The sequence below is a fragment of the Canis lupus genome, chromosome 1 (genome assembly GCF_048164855.1).
Source record: "Canis lupus baileyi chromosome 1, mCanLup2.hap1, whole genome shotgun sequence".
In the NCBI taxonomy this organism is placed as follows: Eukaryota; Metazoa; Chordata; class Mammalia; order Carnivora; family Canidae; genus Canis; species Canis lupus.
The window spans coordinates 115,498,521-115,515,022 of NC_132838.1; the positions used below are offsets into that span (position 1 = coordinate 115,498,521).

The 16,502-nt window shown below is 46.7% G+C and overlaps 1 protein-coding gene across 3 annotated transcripts; it reads left to right on the forward strand.

The window, feature by feature from the left end:
* The first annotated feature begins 54 nt into the window (after positions 1-54).
* Positions 55-16,109, forward strand: WDR87 (WD repeat domain 87). Of its 3 annotated transcripts, XM_072779586.1 has the most exons (7): positions 55-226; positions 3,465-3,714; positions 5,032-5,152; positions 6,032-6,199; positions 6,579-9,454; positions 9,892-10,163; positions 10,529-16,109. In XM_072779586.1, exons 3-7 carry the CDS (start codon positions 5,078-5,080, stop codon positions 15,928-15,930), a joined length of 8,793 nt encoding a protein of 2,930 aa, XP_072635687.1. In that variant the 5' UTR covers positions 55-226; positions 3,465-3,714; positions 5,032-5,077; the 3' UTR covers positions 15,931-16,109. The 3 variants fall into 3 exon arrangements, with proteins under 3 accessions (XP_072635687.1, XP_072635706.1, XP_072635697.1); XM_072779605.1 differs by lacking the exon at positions 5,032-5,152; XM_072779596.1 differs by lacking the exon at positions 3,465-3,714.
* The last annotated feature ends 393 nt before the right edge of the window (positions 16,110-16,502 follow it).

The window sequence follows — 16,502 nt, forward strand, 5'->3', positions numbered from 1 at the left end:
TCCTACCGGGCACGCGCCAGTGCGCACGCGCGCTCCCTCCCTTCGCCTCGGTCACTCTGCGCCGCGCGGGGTTGGGGGGCTAACCGCTCCGTCCGCGGAGTCTTCCCGCAGCATCCCCAAGGTCGCTAGCCAGGCGCTCCTTCTAGGTCTGCTCCTTCACATAGGAGCTCTCGGGTGTCGCCACACGCGCCGTACCCGTCCCTTGTCCGGATTCCTGTCGTCGCAGGTAACAGGCATGGATGGCCCCAGCCTTGAAGAGGCGGGCGCGCCCTCCCTGCCCACGCCGAGGGCCGGGCGGCCGAGTGTGTAGGGGCCTCGGGTGTGGTGGCCTCACCGGCCCCGGCAGCCCCAGAGCTCTTGCTTCCACGGGAGCCTCAGGACCACCACCCAGAAGGCTGCCCGGAGGCCCTGTTAGCCACCCTCCGTTGATCACACATTCTGAGGGTGTCTACTGCTTGTTGAGTACCGACCGCCTGGGAATTGTGTTCAGATTTAGTCCACCTACTGACATAATCAAGAATCCGAACCTTTAAAAAAAAAAAAAAAAAAAAAAAAAAACAGATGTTAACCACTCCAACTCCATTGGGATTAAAGAGGAAATTGGCTCAAGTGCAAGGTCCTCTATCAAGAAAATCCACTCAATACCATTCCCACTTCATTCATTCTTCCAAGAAGATGCTCCGTTAAGACTTGAAGCTGGGAAATATATATTCTTCCTGGGAGAGGGCAGAGGGTCATTCATTCAACAGAAATGTGTTAAGCGCTTACTTCCTGCCAGGTTGGGTGATTATGGGGACACCGGGAAGTCAGGACAAACTGGGTTCCTAAACGGAGGGACCTAAGACCAGTGGGGTTATCAGACCACTCCCAGACAGGGACAATCTTAAACAGGAGTATCCAACAGAATTATAATGCAACCACATATGCCATTTTCATTATTACATTAAAAAATTAAAGAAACGGGTGAAATCAATTTTAATATTTTATTTAACCCAATATATCCCAAATAGTTATGTTTACATTGCTTCAATTTTAAAATTTCATTTAAAATGAAATAAAATTAAAACTGAGGCATTAACAAAGATACTCATTTGTGGTGTGGGCTGTCGTGGCAAAAGGTTGGAAACTGTCCGATGTCCATTAATTATTAAGTTTGGATAAATAAATGATCAATACCATGCTGCTGGCAACTGCTGAAAAATGAGACCAAGCTATATGTATTAATATGAGTTAATCTCTATGATATATTAGATGAGAGAGAACACTGCAGAACAGTATATATAGTGCATTACCATTTGAAGGATACCTTTTACATATATGCTTGAGTATGTACAGAACACCTGTAGAAAGACACAGCCAGGGCTATCTTTGTGAAGGGGAAGCAGGGATAGGTTCTCATGTGTGACTTTTTCATTATACGCTCCTTGGTTATCTTTTGAATATTTTTTACCATGTCCATTTAAAAAAGTTGTTTAAATGGAGGATGCTAGCTAAGTCATAGAATCATCATAAGAATTAAATGAAACAAAGATGCCTGGGTGACTCAGCGGTTGAGACCAGGGCCCAGGGTGTAATCCTGGGGTTCTGGGATCGAGTCCCACATCAGGCTCCCTGCATGGAGTCTGCTTCTCCCTCTGCCTGTGTCTGCCTCTCTCTTTCTCATGAATAAATAGATAAAATCTTTAAAAAAAAAAAAAAAGAATTAAATGAAACAATATATTTAAAATGCCCAATCAGTTCCCAAGATTGCCTCTGGCATTACAGCCCCCCTGACTAATTAGGCCCTTCTTTTTTTTTTTTTTTTTTTTTTTTTTTTTTTTTTTTTTTTTTATTTATTTATGATAGTCACAGAGAGAGAGAGAGAGGCAGAGACACAGGCAGAGGGACAAGCGGGCTCCATGCACCGGGAGCCCGACGTGGGACTCGATCCCGGGTCTCCAGGATCGTGCCCTGGGCCAAAGGCAGGCGCCAAACCGCTGCACCACCCAGGGATCCCTAATTAGGCCCTTCTGATGCCAGTTCTCTGTAACCTTGTCCTATAATGTGAGAGCCGCCTATGAGGCCATGGGGTTCATGCAGGACATATCTCAATGTGTGGAGCACACATCACCCTCCTTCTGGGTGGCCAAGTCTCCTTGTTATATGTACTCACAGGGCTTTGTTCCTTTCCTTCTTAAAAGCAAATCTATAGCATAATCTGTTTTAACCTTGAGAAGATTAAAAGTTGCAGAAAAGTTCAAATAATATAACCCATCACTCAGAATTTCTCATTGTAATCAATTTTATGACTACTCTTTGATGTCTGCCTTCCTTGCTGAACTATAAGCTCTCTGGGGCAAGAACTGTATGCCCTCCAGGTCATACACCTAGCCACACAGTGACCCTAAGGGAGCCCAGGAGCCCAAGAGTCTCATGGAGTGCAGTGCCCCCTAGAGCCAATTCTCTTTATTACAAAGGCAGGACTTGCTGGAATCTGGCCTTCCATCTCATCACATTGGAGAGTGCAGCTAAGAAAAGGATGTAGTGCAGTGCCCAGTCATAGACCTGGTTGGCCTCCATAGTCAGTAGGACATACCAAACCTTGGCCCCAAATACTAACTCCCCTAAATTGACTGCAGGGTTTGAATTCTCCCATTAGATCATCTTTGGGTTATCAAGATATTAAAATGTCAAGACTATTGGAATTAAGGCATCTGGAGCTCACTCCAGCTTTTAGGGACAGATAATGGGATTGGAGAGTCAAATGTGAGGAAACTTTAGGAGAGAGGTTTCCTCTGAGGGTGACCTGAGGAAGCTAGTATATAGGGAATGAGAGAATGGCAAACAAACAAACAAACAAACACAGAGGCTTGGGGTTTGAAGACCTTCTTTCTTACTAACTCTGAAGGAATGTGCCCCCAAAGGGTCCTTCCTAACCGCTTACTTTTTGCAGGCTAGCCAAGAGAATGTTGGATCCAGAGGAGATGTTAGAAACAATGCAAACTGATGGCAATGACCACAAATGTGTTACAAATGACTACTCTCTGAGCAGCTCTGGGGCTTCAAGGAGGAGCCAGTGGGGTAAATGTGAGCTGAAGGGCCTGGCCCACTGGGCCATCCACTAATGTGCAAGATTGGAATGAAGCAGCTCACACTGGCTCCAGAAATGTCCAAAGGAGCAGCAAGTGGAGTGGTACAGGGGAATAGAATGGGAAAAGGTATGGCAGGGGGGCAGCATGCAGCCTTGGGGAGAGTAGAAAGAGGCAGAGGGGATGTTAGTGTCTGACAGCCAGCCACCAGTTCCCATTAGTGGGTCTGTGGGTCAGAGAGCTTCCTTGGCATCAGCTGCCAGAGCCTCTTCCTCCTCTGATATGGTAGTGGAATCCTGAACAATGGATTGAATCATAGTCTTGAATCTGTCCCGTGTAGCCTGAACACATCCCTTTCCCCTCCTGAATTCATATTCCTTATAATTTATAATGCAGATAATACTCTCTGCCTGTCGGGATTCTTTTGAGACGAAATGAAGTGATGTGAAAACTTTTTTGGGAGGGTGGATCTAACCCACTCTATACACGAGAGGACGACACGTTTTGCCTGCTACTTCCCCTAAATCCAGCCACCAAGTCTCTGTGGTAACAGAGGGCCTGGGCTTAGCAGTGCCAGAGGGTGGGTTCTGCTGACCTTACCTCAGGAGGTCCAGGCCAAACTGATCTGAACTCCCAATTACTCCAGGTAAGTGGTTCTCAGATTTGAGTGCATTTAAGATCAGAGAGATTGTAAAACTGACTTGGGGGCCCTACCGTCAGAGTTACCAATTCAGTAGGTCTGGTGTGGAGCCCAATAATTTGCATTTCTAACAAGTTCCTAGTGCTGGCCTAGGGTCTCACCCTAGCAGGAGCTACTTCAAACCTAAAGTTCATCAGTTTTCCTTCATCTGGCAGGCACAAGGGTGGCCTCCATTGCCCTCTGCTGGCCAGACTATAAATTTAGCTGTCATGTTTCCAGAGCAACTGAAAAGTACCAAGTATGGGTTGGAAAGATAAATAATTGTCTGAGAACCAAACCAGCCTAAAAACAGCGGGAATCACTGTTTGTTGTTTCAGAGTATACTTAAAAATGAATTCACAGGAATTATCCTTTTTGATCTTTGCAACAATCCTGTGAAGCAGGCAAGGCTGGCAAACATTTTACAAATAAAGAACACAAGCCCATCATCAGACCAGGAATGCCCCCTGACAGAGGGGGGCTTATATAAGTAACATTCTCAACCCAAGAAGGAAAAGTAGAGGTTTGTCTTCATGAAGGCCAAGGAGACGGAAAGGGGGAAGATGATGATGAACAGCCGATGCATCATGTGTAGGATAGCTACTTGATTCCACAAGCCTGGGCAAGCCTGCAAAGCCAGAGGGCTAAATCCTTTCTCCAGTAGTACAAGGTAGGGTCTGACTCTTAGTCCTAGAGGCCCTCTCATTTCAATTTCCTATTTCAGTAGTCAGACATGAATGTCCATAGAATCACCTAGGGGACTTGTTAGAAGTGAAGGCCTGTGGGTCCCACCGCCATGGTTCTGTGTCAGTAGGTCTAGGACAGAACCTAGGGATTTGTATTTTAGGAAAGACTCTTTCCCTAGGAATCCTGGTACATGAGGTCCAGAGACCACACTCTGGGAACTCCAAGCCCTTGCAAATGCTCTCTTGACACACCACCAGTAGCAAAGAAATGCTATTTGTTCGTGACAGTATTCCTTTCTAGACCCCCTCCCTGCTTCCTTCACCCATAATATCCTGTGGGGTTATAACAGCCAGTGTTAAGATTCAATCCTCAACTCTTTTATTCACCCTCCCCAAGCCTCAATTTCCTCATCTATTAAATGGGGTTATACCTACCTCACTGGGCCTCAGTGAGAATTAAATGAGAATGTGTGTCTTGTGTTAGTTCCTGACGTTCAAAAAAGTGTTCCATACACAAGAGTTCATGGATCTTGACTCCTGAGTCCTAATTCCTCAAAGAGTAGTAATGGCTAAGCTGGCCTCTTTTGGATTCCCACAGGTTTTTAAGCAACGGTCCTGAGGAGGACCAGGGAATAATCAATGTGATGTCTTCCACGAGACTCATTCCCCTGTGGAAGGATTTTAAATATCTCATAAATGACATCATACATAAAAGCAAGGTAATACATATGTAGGACATAAACATGTTATTGGCCTCTATCTATCTTGATAGTTATGAGCGCTTCAGAGGAGCATAGGTTTTCCAGGGATACAGGAAGCAGGCACAGTAGACTATAAGACACTTGTCACCTTAGTAGGAAGTGGGCCATCCATTTTCAAATGAATGGCCTAGGGATCTCTTGTGAGTACATTTTGATAGTGGAAGGTGAACACTTTAGAGCATTGTCAGAGGAGCCAACCTTTTGGGGAGAGATATTTTTCTAAAAGAGAAGGGAGAAGGCACCGACAGGACATCTGCCAACCTCAGTTTCACTCTGGTTCGCTCTGTGTAAACCATCCCAGGCACGTGTGTCCTAGCACCTGCTCTATCACTGCGGAATAATACATACTGCATATAAAATATCTTCCTCTGTCAAGTTTAAAGGCCAGGTAGGGTGTTAAAGTCTTAACTTTGTGCACATTTAAGTGCCAAAGACTTTAAAGTGGCGCTGACTTTTGTCACGCTCTGTTACAGTGCATGTAGGTCTGCGGTGGCGCACTTGCCTGGGTAATGTGCAAAATGTGTCTTTTATGACCTATGTACCTTGTAGAGATAGAGGGGGGAGTGTTAGTGAACAGACATGTTGAGAAGAATATCTGTTTTCCCACACTGTGAAATTTGCCCATTTAGGCCCTGTAACGGTTTGGTTCTCTCTTGTGTTGGGCATGTGTTACTTGCTTGTGAGGTGTTAGTATCCTACAAGTGATAAGTTGTGCGTGTGTGGGTATAACAGGCATGAGGCATGACCTCAGGAAATGCTTCAGTTGTGACTTGTGTGAGAATATATTTAGCACACGTGTGTCCTGGTCTCTTTGTTTCATGCCATGCCTCTCTCCAGCAAACGTCAGAAGACCCAAAGAATGAGGTGGTTGTGCTGAGCGACCAGTCCCAGATACTGTTCAGAGAGTCTCGCCATCCTCAAAACATGCCGCTTATATGCCATTACTTCAGTGAGGCCAACTTCTTTGCCTCCCTCTCTTGGGTGACAAGCTCCAAAGAAATACAGGTAAAACTGCCGAGCCTTTCTTCTCCTTCTTAGCTCATTCAACAGGGGGCTGTGCCCACTTAAGCTCTCACCCAACTGACAAAGGGAAATCTACCTCTTGAATGAGAATTGCCTAGATCTAGGGTTCCCTCTCCTCACTTCTCCCAATTACAGTCTCTCCCTGAATAGATTTTTTGGGTCCCCTAAAGTAGGCCAACATTAGAGAAAGGGTCGCAGGCTTCCTGCTTCTACAGATTTCCAATTCCCATAACCAAGGGGTAAAAACACATGAGAGCCGTCCAAGTCCTCTTCAGCACAAGCACAGAGGAAAATAGCTGAATATTTTGCCCTTTCCCCTTCTACTAACTTTTTAAGGCATTGTCCATCTTATTTTTTGTAGGCCGTAGTATGGATGAAGAGCAAATCTGAGGACCTGGTCGAGAAGAGAACATTCTCCATGAGTGAACGACTGCCGCCCATCCAATCCATGGTCCACACAGGTTCCTTTCATATCCTCGTGGTCTACTGTGGTGACCTGCTCCTGCGGCTCTTTGGGGACCACTTTTGGTCATTCAAACCCCTGGGTATAGTGCCCTGTCACTTCAACATCAACTGCCTTTGCTATGACCCAGAAATGAAAATGCTTCTGTCGGGCATCCTGGGGGCAGTAGTCACCTGGAGCATCGAGAGGAGTGGCAAGGGCCTCCAGATAGCCTACACGGTTCCCATGCCTGGTGACGAGCTTGTCCAGGACATCAGGCTGAATGGCCCCAATGGCTCTCTGCTAGCGCTGTGTGAGACGGTGGTCAGGGTCCTTGAGCGCCAAGGCCAAGGCCAGCTTGGAGAGGTTCAGAGGTTCACTTCCACCACCAGTGGCTCCTCTATCACCTGCTGCTTCACCTGTTTTGACCAGGACTTCCTCTATGCCGGAAATAAGACTGGGGAAATCCAAGTATGGGGCCTCATGCGGGGAAACTACCTCCACAGTTTCAAGGCGCACGTGTCAACAGTGATCTGTATCCGCAGCCGGCCAGAGGCCCACACCCTGCTAACAGCTGGCAAGGAAGGCTTAATCAAGGAGTGGAGCCTGACCTCGGGGAACATGCTGCGGCGGCTAGAACTTGATGAGGAACTGTACAGGCTCCAGTTTATTGACAACACGACGTTCTTCTGCCAGACTACCCATACTTTCTCCTTGCGCCGTCTGCCTTGCTTCTATAGCCTCTTCAACGTCCTCAGCTCTGCTGCCCAGCAGCTGCGTCGGGTCCGCTGTGGTGATAACTGGTTCCGGATCCTGTGCACTACCGCAGATGGCTTATTGCACTTTGTGTCCCCACTAACCGGGGATCTTCTGGTTCTTACCTGGCCCTTCTCGATCCTGGACCAGGCTGTGGATTGGGCTTACGACCCAGAAAAAGAGGAGCTCTTTGTAGCGACAGGCAATGCAGAGGTGCTGGTGTTTGACACGACCCGCTGCCCTTGCCCAGCCAAGTATCTCTTGTGCACTTCACCGGATTCTCAAGACTGGGTGCAATGCCTGGCTTATGGGGATTTTCACCTGGGTCGGGGTCTACAGGGACTTATGTTCTCTGGACACCAGAGTGGTATGGTAAGAGTGCTTTCCCAGCACCACTGTGCCCGAATAGAGAAATTCATGCACTTCGGACCTATCCTGGCACTCACTACACTATCTGGAGGGCTTCTTGGTAGCCGAGAAAATGCTTTGCTCTGTTCCTATGGAATGGATAATTACGTGCACCTATCAGAGGCTGTGCTTGAGGGGAGGAAAGTCCATTTGAAACCGCTTGCCAGCATTCTCAGCAGCTGTCACCTAAGACACCTGATACTCTTGCCCAAGTCTGTAGGTGCCATTACGGAGACTAACTGCCTGCGTCTCTGGAAGTTCCATGATTTTCTGTCCTCTGAGTCACAGGAAGGCTCATCGTTTATAGAGACATTGCCTCTGCACCAGTGCACCATCACATCCTTTGATGTCTGCCTGTCCTTGAGTCTTTTTGTCACGGGTGGTATTGATGGGTCTGTCCGGGTCTGGAACTTCCATGGTAGACTTGTAGCTATGCTGGACTCATCACTGCACTTTGGCCCACTCTGCTTTGCAAATGACCGGGGTGACTTGCTTGTGACTTTTAACCAGAGTCTTTATCTGGTGTCCTGTCTAAAACTGCTTCACCCAAGCCTGCTGGCTCGCCTTTCCTTTATGAGCATGACAGATGACGTGCTAGAGGCCCCTAAGCCTTTCACACCGAGCTTCTTCTTCTCCTTTGAGACCATGTTTGTGCCCAAGTATATCTACCTTGGAAAAGGGCAACAGGAATTAGTGGGTCTGGAGAAACTTGTCAATAAGCGGGCCATTGCCTTTGACCATACAGTGCCACACGTCATAGAAGAAGATGAGCAGGGGAGCACTGTGTTACTGTCTGCCTTCAGATATGACTCCTTGTATGAAGAGGAAACCAGTCAGACAGATGTGAGCAAACCTCCTCATTACGTGGTTCCTCCCCAACTACAGCTGACTTCTTGGGATGGACTCAACCCTTACCAAACATTGCAATGCTACTTTGGTCATGGGAGGAAATGGCTCTTAGCCCCTGATTGCTACATCCCCAACTCAGTAATTCGTGCCCGTCTTTGGCCAGAGGGTAGTCCAATATACCTACAGTGCAACCTGCATTCACCCATGCAGGAGATGGAATGGGACAAGACCCAACAATTCTTCTTCTGGCACAGAAAGGTAAGAGCTCTCAGTGATTTCAAACCATATACACAGGAAAAGGAAGACGAAAGCTTCCTAGAAATGAGAATGTCCAAGGATATAACCTACAGTGTCCTTACAGACTCAGCAAATCGCAGTTGGCTAGGGAGAAAGATGAGTGAAATAGCTATTAATAGTCTGGTGGAGACAATCCTCTGCATCATGATTCACGCTTCTCCACTGAAGTACCAGTGCTGTATTGGTGCATTGGGGCAAATCTTTGCTTCTTACGAAGTGTCTTCATCCTTGCGCTCTGAAACAGCCCATCGTCTACTGGATGATACCACCAATTCCAACCCACTGATCCGAGAGCTAGCCTGGGAAGGGCTAAAGCGTCTAGGAATGATTACTCATCTCTTTGCCATGCCACTGGCCCAAGGACTGATGGATAAGGATGAAAGAGTGAGGAGTAAGGCCCTGAGCCTCATGACTGACACTGGAGTCCACTCTAAGTCCTCACTCCTACACCTGATCCAGAACCGAGAGACCTTCCGGAAGATGCAGTAAGTTCTTTGTGCCTTCTGCAGTTTCTGACTAGTCTCTACTTTTCTTCTCCCTTACCCTTCCTTCACTATCTCTTCATACTTGTCCATTAACTCTTCCTGTCCTTTTTATCTTTCATAGTCTTTTTCCATTCCTAGACCATCCTGACAATCCTGATTGCTCCTTTGTCTCCATTTCTTCTCTTGCTCCTGTCTGTCCCCTACCTTTTGAGTTCCCCTTTTCATCCTTTTCTCCTACCCCTCTTGTCCCCATACACACCATTCATTGCCACCTGGCTTTCTAGACTTCTTTCTTCTTCGCCATCCTTTACCTTGACATATACTGTCTTTTTTTGGCCACTATGCCAGGCCCCCTTGCCTGTTGCACAGCAGTTCCTTCCGTCTCTTTCTTGTTGTCCTTGATTCACCATGGTCTTTCCTCTCTTTGACTTTCAAAGGCAGGAAATGATTGGAGAGGAATCCCTAGATCATCTGCTGGGGATGCGGGCCACAGATCTCCAAATCCTTCATAATCAAGTGGAACAGCGATTGAATGAAAACCTGACCTTGTCAGAGGGACACAAAAAGCCTGCTTTTTCTTTAGAGGTCTCAAAGACTTCTTCACATTTATCCCTTTCCAAGAAATCTGACAGAATTCCCCAAGAATCTGAAGTTGCCATCAAGCCTGGCAAAGGCCAAAGACGGGGCCGAGCAGGGGGCAAAAAGCAGAGTACGTATGGAGTGATCTGGCTCATGCCTAAGGGTCCCTGAGAGGCAACGTAGTTAGGGCTAACACAGGTGAAGAGATATCAACCATGTAGGACTAGAGATAAGTAGATCTTTTCATAGAAAGAAACTTCCTAGGAAGAATCTACCCAAACTCAGGGACACTCCAAGGCTTATCTCCGTAGGATTTGGAAGGGGGGGGCGCACTGGAATACAGTAAGGGGAGTCCTTTTTCTTTAAAGGCCTTACCCCCTTCTGTTGCTACTTTTTTAAAATGACAATTCCTCTTAGCTCATACCATTAGTGGGAAAAATGTGATCTAGGCACCCCCATGCCTTCCTTATCTCCATTTCCTGGTCTTCCCTGCAGCCCGAAAATTGTGGCGGACCCTCAAGAAGATAAAAGAGGCTGGCAAAGAGCCGGGTCCCTTAGAGGGTGAAACTGACCAGAGTGAAGCTGCACCAGTTTTGGTGGAAGATACAGCCGCCCATTCTAGAGTGTCTTCAACCATCAGTTTAGTAAAGATTTCAAAAGATGGTGAACAACCTCCAGAGAAAGACACCTCAAAGGACCATTTTGCATTGACCCTGAAGCTGCTGAGGAAAATACATGACAGAAAAGGCAAGAAAAGAACAGTTCAGAAACCCATAATGAGGGGCAAGAAGAAGACAAAAGAAGCTAAGTTTACAATCAATGAATCTCTGGCTGCTGTAAAGGAAGAGCGAGTCGTGAAGCAGCTGAAAGCCAAAGGGCGGGGTGCCTCTGGAGCGCCTGGCCGCAAGGCCACCACTGAAGATGGCGCATCATGGCGAGATAATCTATGTCGTCTTATGACCCTGAGAATATCTGGTTCCCAAACAGAAATGTCAGAGGCTCTAAACATGGAACTAGTGACCATGGCTCAGGAGGTACTGGCAGATAAGCGGCCCAGTTGGGAACTTTTTCAGGAGATCTGCCCTTTGTTGGAGAAAAAAAGTGACATTCTGCTTGAGGACCTAGACTGGGATGTAGCCTGGCCAGAGGAGAAACCAATTTTTATTCATGAAGGGGCAATTAGAGAAGACATAATGACCGAAAGGGAGGATGAGATACCAGAGGTGCAAGAGCAGGTGCAAGAGGAAACAAGGGACATGCCGTACTTGCAGGAAACCCAGGTGATTCTCAAAAAAGGCAAGAAAAAGAAAGCTATCTTTTTAAAATCCGATGGCCTAACTAAGGGACAACAAATACCAAAGAAAGAAGAGAAGAAATTTAAGAAACCCTTTAAGCAAGAGAGGAAAGAAGTTCAGCAGGAAATAAAAGGGGATAAAAAAGAGAGGAAAGTGAGCAAAGAAGAGAGGGATGTGAGTCAGGCAGTAAAGGAAGTGGCCAAACCAAAGGAGGAAGTAGCTAAGCAGGAAGAAAGGCCAGTTACAGATGAGAGGAAGCTGTCCTGGCAGGAGTGGAAGAAGTCCTGGGATGAGTGGAAACAGGGCCATGGTGAGACAAAGATGTCGTGGGATGAATGGAAGAAAGCTTGGGACAGGAGGAGTCTTGGGGAAGAGGAGAAACCACAAATGGATGAAAAGAAACCACTCTCAGAGGAGGAAAAGCTCGATGAGGACAAGAAGCAGATATGGGATGAGTGGGCAGAGATCTGGGAAAAGGTAAAAGCCAAGCCCAGAGAGGATGAGGAGAAATTGGCCCTAGAAGGAGAAGAATTGTCTCAGGAACAGGGAGAACAAAAAGAGCCAATGTCAAAAGAGCAGAGACAGATCCAAAAAGAGTATAAACAGGCCTGGGTCGAGAGGAAACGAGCCCAGGCCGAAAGGAAACGAGCCCAAGAAGAAAGGAAGCTGGCACAAGAAGAAGAGAAGCTAGCCCAGGAAGAGAGAAAACTGGCCCAGGAAGAAAGAAAACTGGCCAAGGAATATGGGAAGCTGGCTCAGAGGGACAGGACAATGGTCCAGGCAGAGAAGAAGTTTGTCTACAAAGAGGAAAAACTGGCCCAAAGAGAAGAAAAGCTAAGCCAGGAAGCAGAAAAACTGGCCCAGAGAAAGAAGAAACTGGCTAAGAAATTTGAGGAACTGGCTCAAGAAGAAGAGAAAATAGCAAAGAAAGGAGAGAAGCTGGCTGAGATAAAAAATATATTGGTCAAGAAGATCGAAAAACTGACCCAAAAGGAGCAAGACCTGGCACTGCAAGAAAAGGAAATAGCCCAGGAATTGGAGGAGCTGACATGGGAAGAGGAGGAACTGGCTCGGAAAGAAGAGGAACTGAATCAGGAATTGAAGGAGCTCGCTGAGGAAGAGGAGGGTCTGGCTCAGGAAGAGAAGACACTGGCCTGGCAAGAGCAGAAACTGATTAAGGAAGAGAAAACACTGGCCCTGGAAGAAGAACTGCTGATCCAGGAAGAGAAGAAACTGGCTGAGGACAAGGAGAAACTTCCTGCGGAAGAGGAAAGGCTGGCCCAGAAAAGGAAGAAACTGATGGAGAACAAGTTAAAACTGGCCCAGGAAAAAGAAAAACTGGCCCAGAGCAAGGAGAAACTCACAAAGAACAAGAATATAGTAGCCTGGAGGGAGAAGTCTTTGGCTCAGGAGAAGGAGAATCTGCTTCAGGAGAAAGTGAAATTGGCTCAGAAGAAAGAGAACTTCCTCTGGGTCAAAGAAAACCTCACCCAGAACAGAAATAAATTAGTTCAAGCAAAGGAGAAACTGGACATGTATAAGAATAAACTTGCTCAGGTAGAGAAGAGGCTGATAGAAGAAAAGGAAAAAGTTTTGCAGAAGAAGCAGAAGCTGGCTGAAGCAGAGAAAAAGCTGACCCAATTAGAGGAGAGTCTGGCCGAGAAGCAGCACAATCTAGCCCAGGACAAGATGGAAGTAGCTAAGGAGAAGAGGACAGTATTTCAAGAACTAAAACTGCTCAGAGGAGACTGGGACAGAACCAAGGAAGAAAAGGCACTGGGCACAGAAATTAAGAGACTGGCCCAGGAGAAGATAAGGCTGGCTGAGGGAAAGCAAATTCTCTCCACCGGAGAGACTGATGAAACCTTAAAACAGAGAAGACTGACTAAGAATGAACTAGAACTAATCAAGAAAAAATTGTCACTAGAGGAGAAGATACTGAGGTATGAGGATAGGATATTGGCCACAGAGCAAAGGGACATTGCCAAGGAAAAACTGGAACTTACCAGAGGAGGGAGAGTATACGCCCAGGAAGAGAGGAAGCTAGCAAAAGCAATGAGGAAGTTGGCTAAAGAAAAGGAGGTTGCTGCCAAGCCACAGTCAAAAGTGAGCAGCAAAATCTTAAAGGCACTTCAAGACCTTACCAAAGAAGAAATGAAACTGACTCAGGAGGAAATAGAGTTGACAAAGATGAAGAGGAACTTCTTTGCTAAGGAAAGGAAATTGAGCAAGGAACAAAACAAACTTGATGCCAAAGAGTGGGATTTTTCTGAGGAACAACCAGAAATAAGCAAAGACGAGAAGAAACTGGCTAAGAAACAGAGAAAACTGGCCAAGGAAATGAAAAGAATGATAAAGAAAGAGAAGAAAATAACGGAGAAAGAAAGCAGGTTGGCCAGGCAACAGAGAGAGGTCATACAGGAAGAGGAGGAGGAGGAACTAACAGAGGATGAGGAGGTAATTCCACTGCTGGGACAGAAAAAAGGAAGAAAGCTAAAGACCATGGATATACCACAGAAAGAAGTTCCTGGTCATGAGGAAAGCAGAGAGAGCCTTTCTGAAGAAATGGAAAGCTTAGTAGGTGAAGTAGAACAAGAGAGTTTGTCTGAGGAAGAGGAAGAGGAAGAAGAGGAGGAGGAGGAGGAGGAAGAGGAAGAGGAAGAAAACAAAGGGGAGGTGGTAGAGGAGCAAGGGGAGGTGGTAGAGGAGGAGGAAGAGGAGGGAAAGAAGAGGGAGGCAGAGAAGGAGAAAGAGAAGAAGGAGAAGAAAAAGAAGAAGAAAAAGAAGAAGGTGCAGAAGGGGGAGAAGGAAGAAGGGGAGGAAAAGGAGGAAGGGGAAGAGAAGAAGGAAGGGGAGAAGGAAGAAGGGGAGGAGGAAGAGGAAGTGTTTGAAGAGGAGGAGGAGGAAAGCATCAGTGAGGAAGAGTCAGAAAGTCTGAGTGAGGAAGAGTTGGAAAGTCCGAGTGAGAAAGAAGAGGAGAAAAGATCATGGGAAAAAGAGATCATAAGAAAAGAAAAGTTATTTAAGTCACCAGTAGAAAAACAAAAGGACCAAAAAGGAAGAAAAATAATCCCCTCTATTGGAAAAAGAATCCCTGATATCAAAGACACTGCTCTACAGCTGAAAGTTCTGAAAATCCCTTCCAAGAAAGTGATCTCCGTAGCTCTGGGCAAGCAAGAGAAGATAGTAGTGCCAGTGTCTATGAAACAAGTATCCTGGGAAGACAAGGCCAGAGCACTTGAGACATCCAGGATACTTCCAGAGTCAAGGTTTAGGGATAAACAAGGAGAACTGCTGGAGAAATATAAGCCCAGACCTCTACAACTTTTGGATACAGTTTTGGAGTCCCCAGAGCCAGGCTTAAAGACTCCATATTTATTTCAAATATTGAGGAAGACCATAGAAGCTCACAAACTCCAAGGCAAACCACTAGAGCCTAAGTGGAAGTGGATTTTGCAGCATCATCCATATCTGAAAGGAATGACTGAGGTACAATTACCTGTGCCCCAAATTTGGGACAAGGGTGCTCAGGTAAGACTCTCAGATATCGAGTGGATCCACCATGTCCTAGAACAGATGGAGGCAGGAGAACAGCTTTCTAGGGATAGTTTCCACAGATTGTGCCAGCTTCTCAAAGACCTCACCTCAAAGGGAAACTTAGGTTGGATACATCTGGCTCAACTTAAAGCTATTGTAAACCGTCACAAGCAGGTCCTGGAGTCACGAAGTACACGGATCTCAAAACCCAGTAAGGAGCCCATGGATCCAAAGTACCTGAAAGTGATCCCACCTATAAAAAGAAAGGAAAAGGAAGGCTGGTTAAAACCTTTGGCTGTCCCCACACCAACGTCCCCATTAGATACCCAACAGATTCTGACCCCAAAGGGTGTAAATTGGCATCTTCTAGGAGAGCCTTACCGGAGTGCACGGGCAGAGCAGGTATCTGCTGCTCTCAAGGAGATGGAGATGCAACACTTCTATCCTGCCACAAGAGACATTTTCACAGGTGCCCATGCCTCTGTGGAAAAACAAACCCTAGCACTGATGTTTCAAAAGGACTTCTGGGTTTTTAAGGACAAAGGCAGGTTTCCCAAATTGCCCAAGCTGGAGAAGAAGGTACAGCCCGTCTCTAAGAAAAAGGAAGAGGTGCCTCTCTGGGAGACATTTGTGGCTCTGTACTATGTCTTGCGGATGTTGCAGCAACGATATGCAAAAGACCATGCTGCTTGGATGGAACAGTTCTACCAACTCATGGACCTGTACCAACTTAAGTCACCTCGAATCCAGATGCTGCTACAGGAGCTATTACTGAGAGAGGAACCCCAGTCCCAAGAGATCACCTCCATGGAGGCCCTAAATGCCACAGAGCTAGCTCCTGGGGAGCGGTTGTTCTATCATCTGTTTTGTAGTGGCTCTCAAAAACCTAAAGGTCCTCTGGAGTTCCAGGAAGTGGTGTCCCTCCCAGGTCAGAATAACGTCCGTACCATGCTTCCCAGGGGCATTGCTCAGTATGGGATCTTAGAACTCGCTTGGAAGAGCCTGCCCCAAGCTGATATTCACCTTACCAAGGAATTGCCCCATATTGTTGCCCCCACCCCCTAATTTGAGACTGACTGGAGGTCAGGACTTTTCATTCCCACCTGGAGGAAGGCCTTGTCACCATAATCTAGACCCTTATCTCTAGGACCCACACAGAGGTAGGGCCAGGCCAAAGCCCTTTCCCTACCTAGCTGCAGAAACCAGCTTCCATATGTGGAATAAAGAGGAAGTTCTCATTTTCAGCAGCCCTGTAATGTGTCCCTGTTCCTCGGACATTGCTTCTCCAGAGGAGTGGCCAGGGAGACTATATATATATATATACTCCTGAGAATGGGAAAACATCCCAAAAGCCAGTGGGTGCTCACACTCTGGAGGTCGTTAGGCAGAAGAATCTTTCCTGTCCTCTTCCTTCCTTGCCTTCCTCCAACCTTCCCTAAAGACTATGGGAAAGAAAGCACCTGGCACAAAAATGAATATTTGGCATGAATATAAGAGGCACTGACATAGTAGAAAGAAAATGGAATTTAGAATCAGAGGACCTGGCATAGTTTTTAGAGGTTCACAGTGGAGGCAGACTTTATTTCCCTGTTCATGCTGATGACTGGAGTCCCAAACAGCAGGTATGGTGGGTGTTG

What these genes read in the sequence shown, in the direction of transcription:
- WDR87 (XM_072779586.1), top strand. Translation starts at nt 5,078, where the DNA reads ATGTCTTCCACGAGACTCATTCCCCTGTGGAAGGATTTTAAATATCTC. An exon ending in GAGACCTTCCGGAAGATGCA is followed by an intron (nt 9,455 to 9,891) that starts GTAAGTTCTTTG and finishes TGACTTTCAAAG; the next exon opens with GCAGGAAATGATTGGAGAGG. An exon ending in AGCAGGGGGCAAAAAGCAGA is followed by an intron (nt 10,164 to 10,528) that starts GTACGTATGGAG and finishes TCTTCCCTGCAG; the next exon opens with CCCGAAAATTGTGGCGGACC.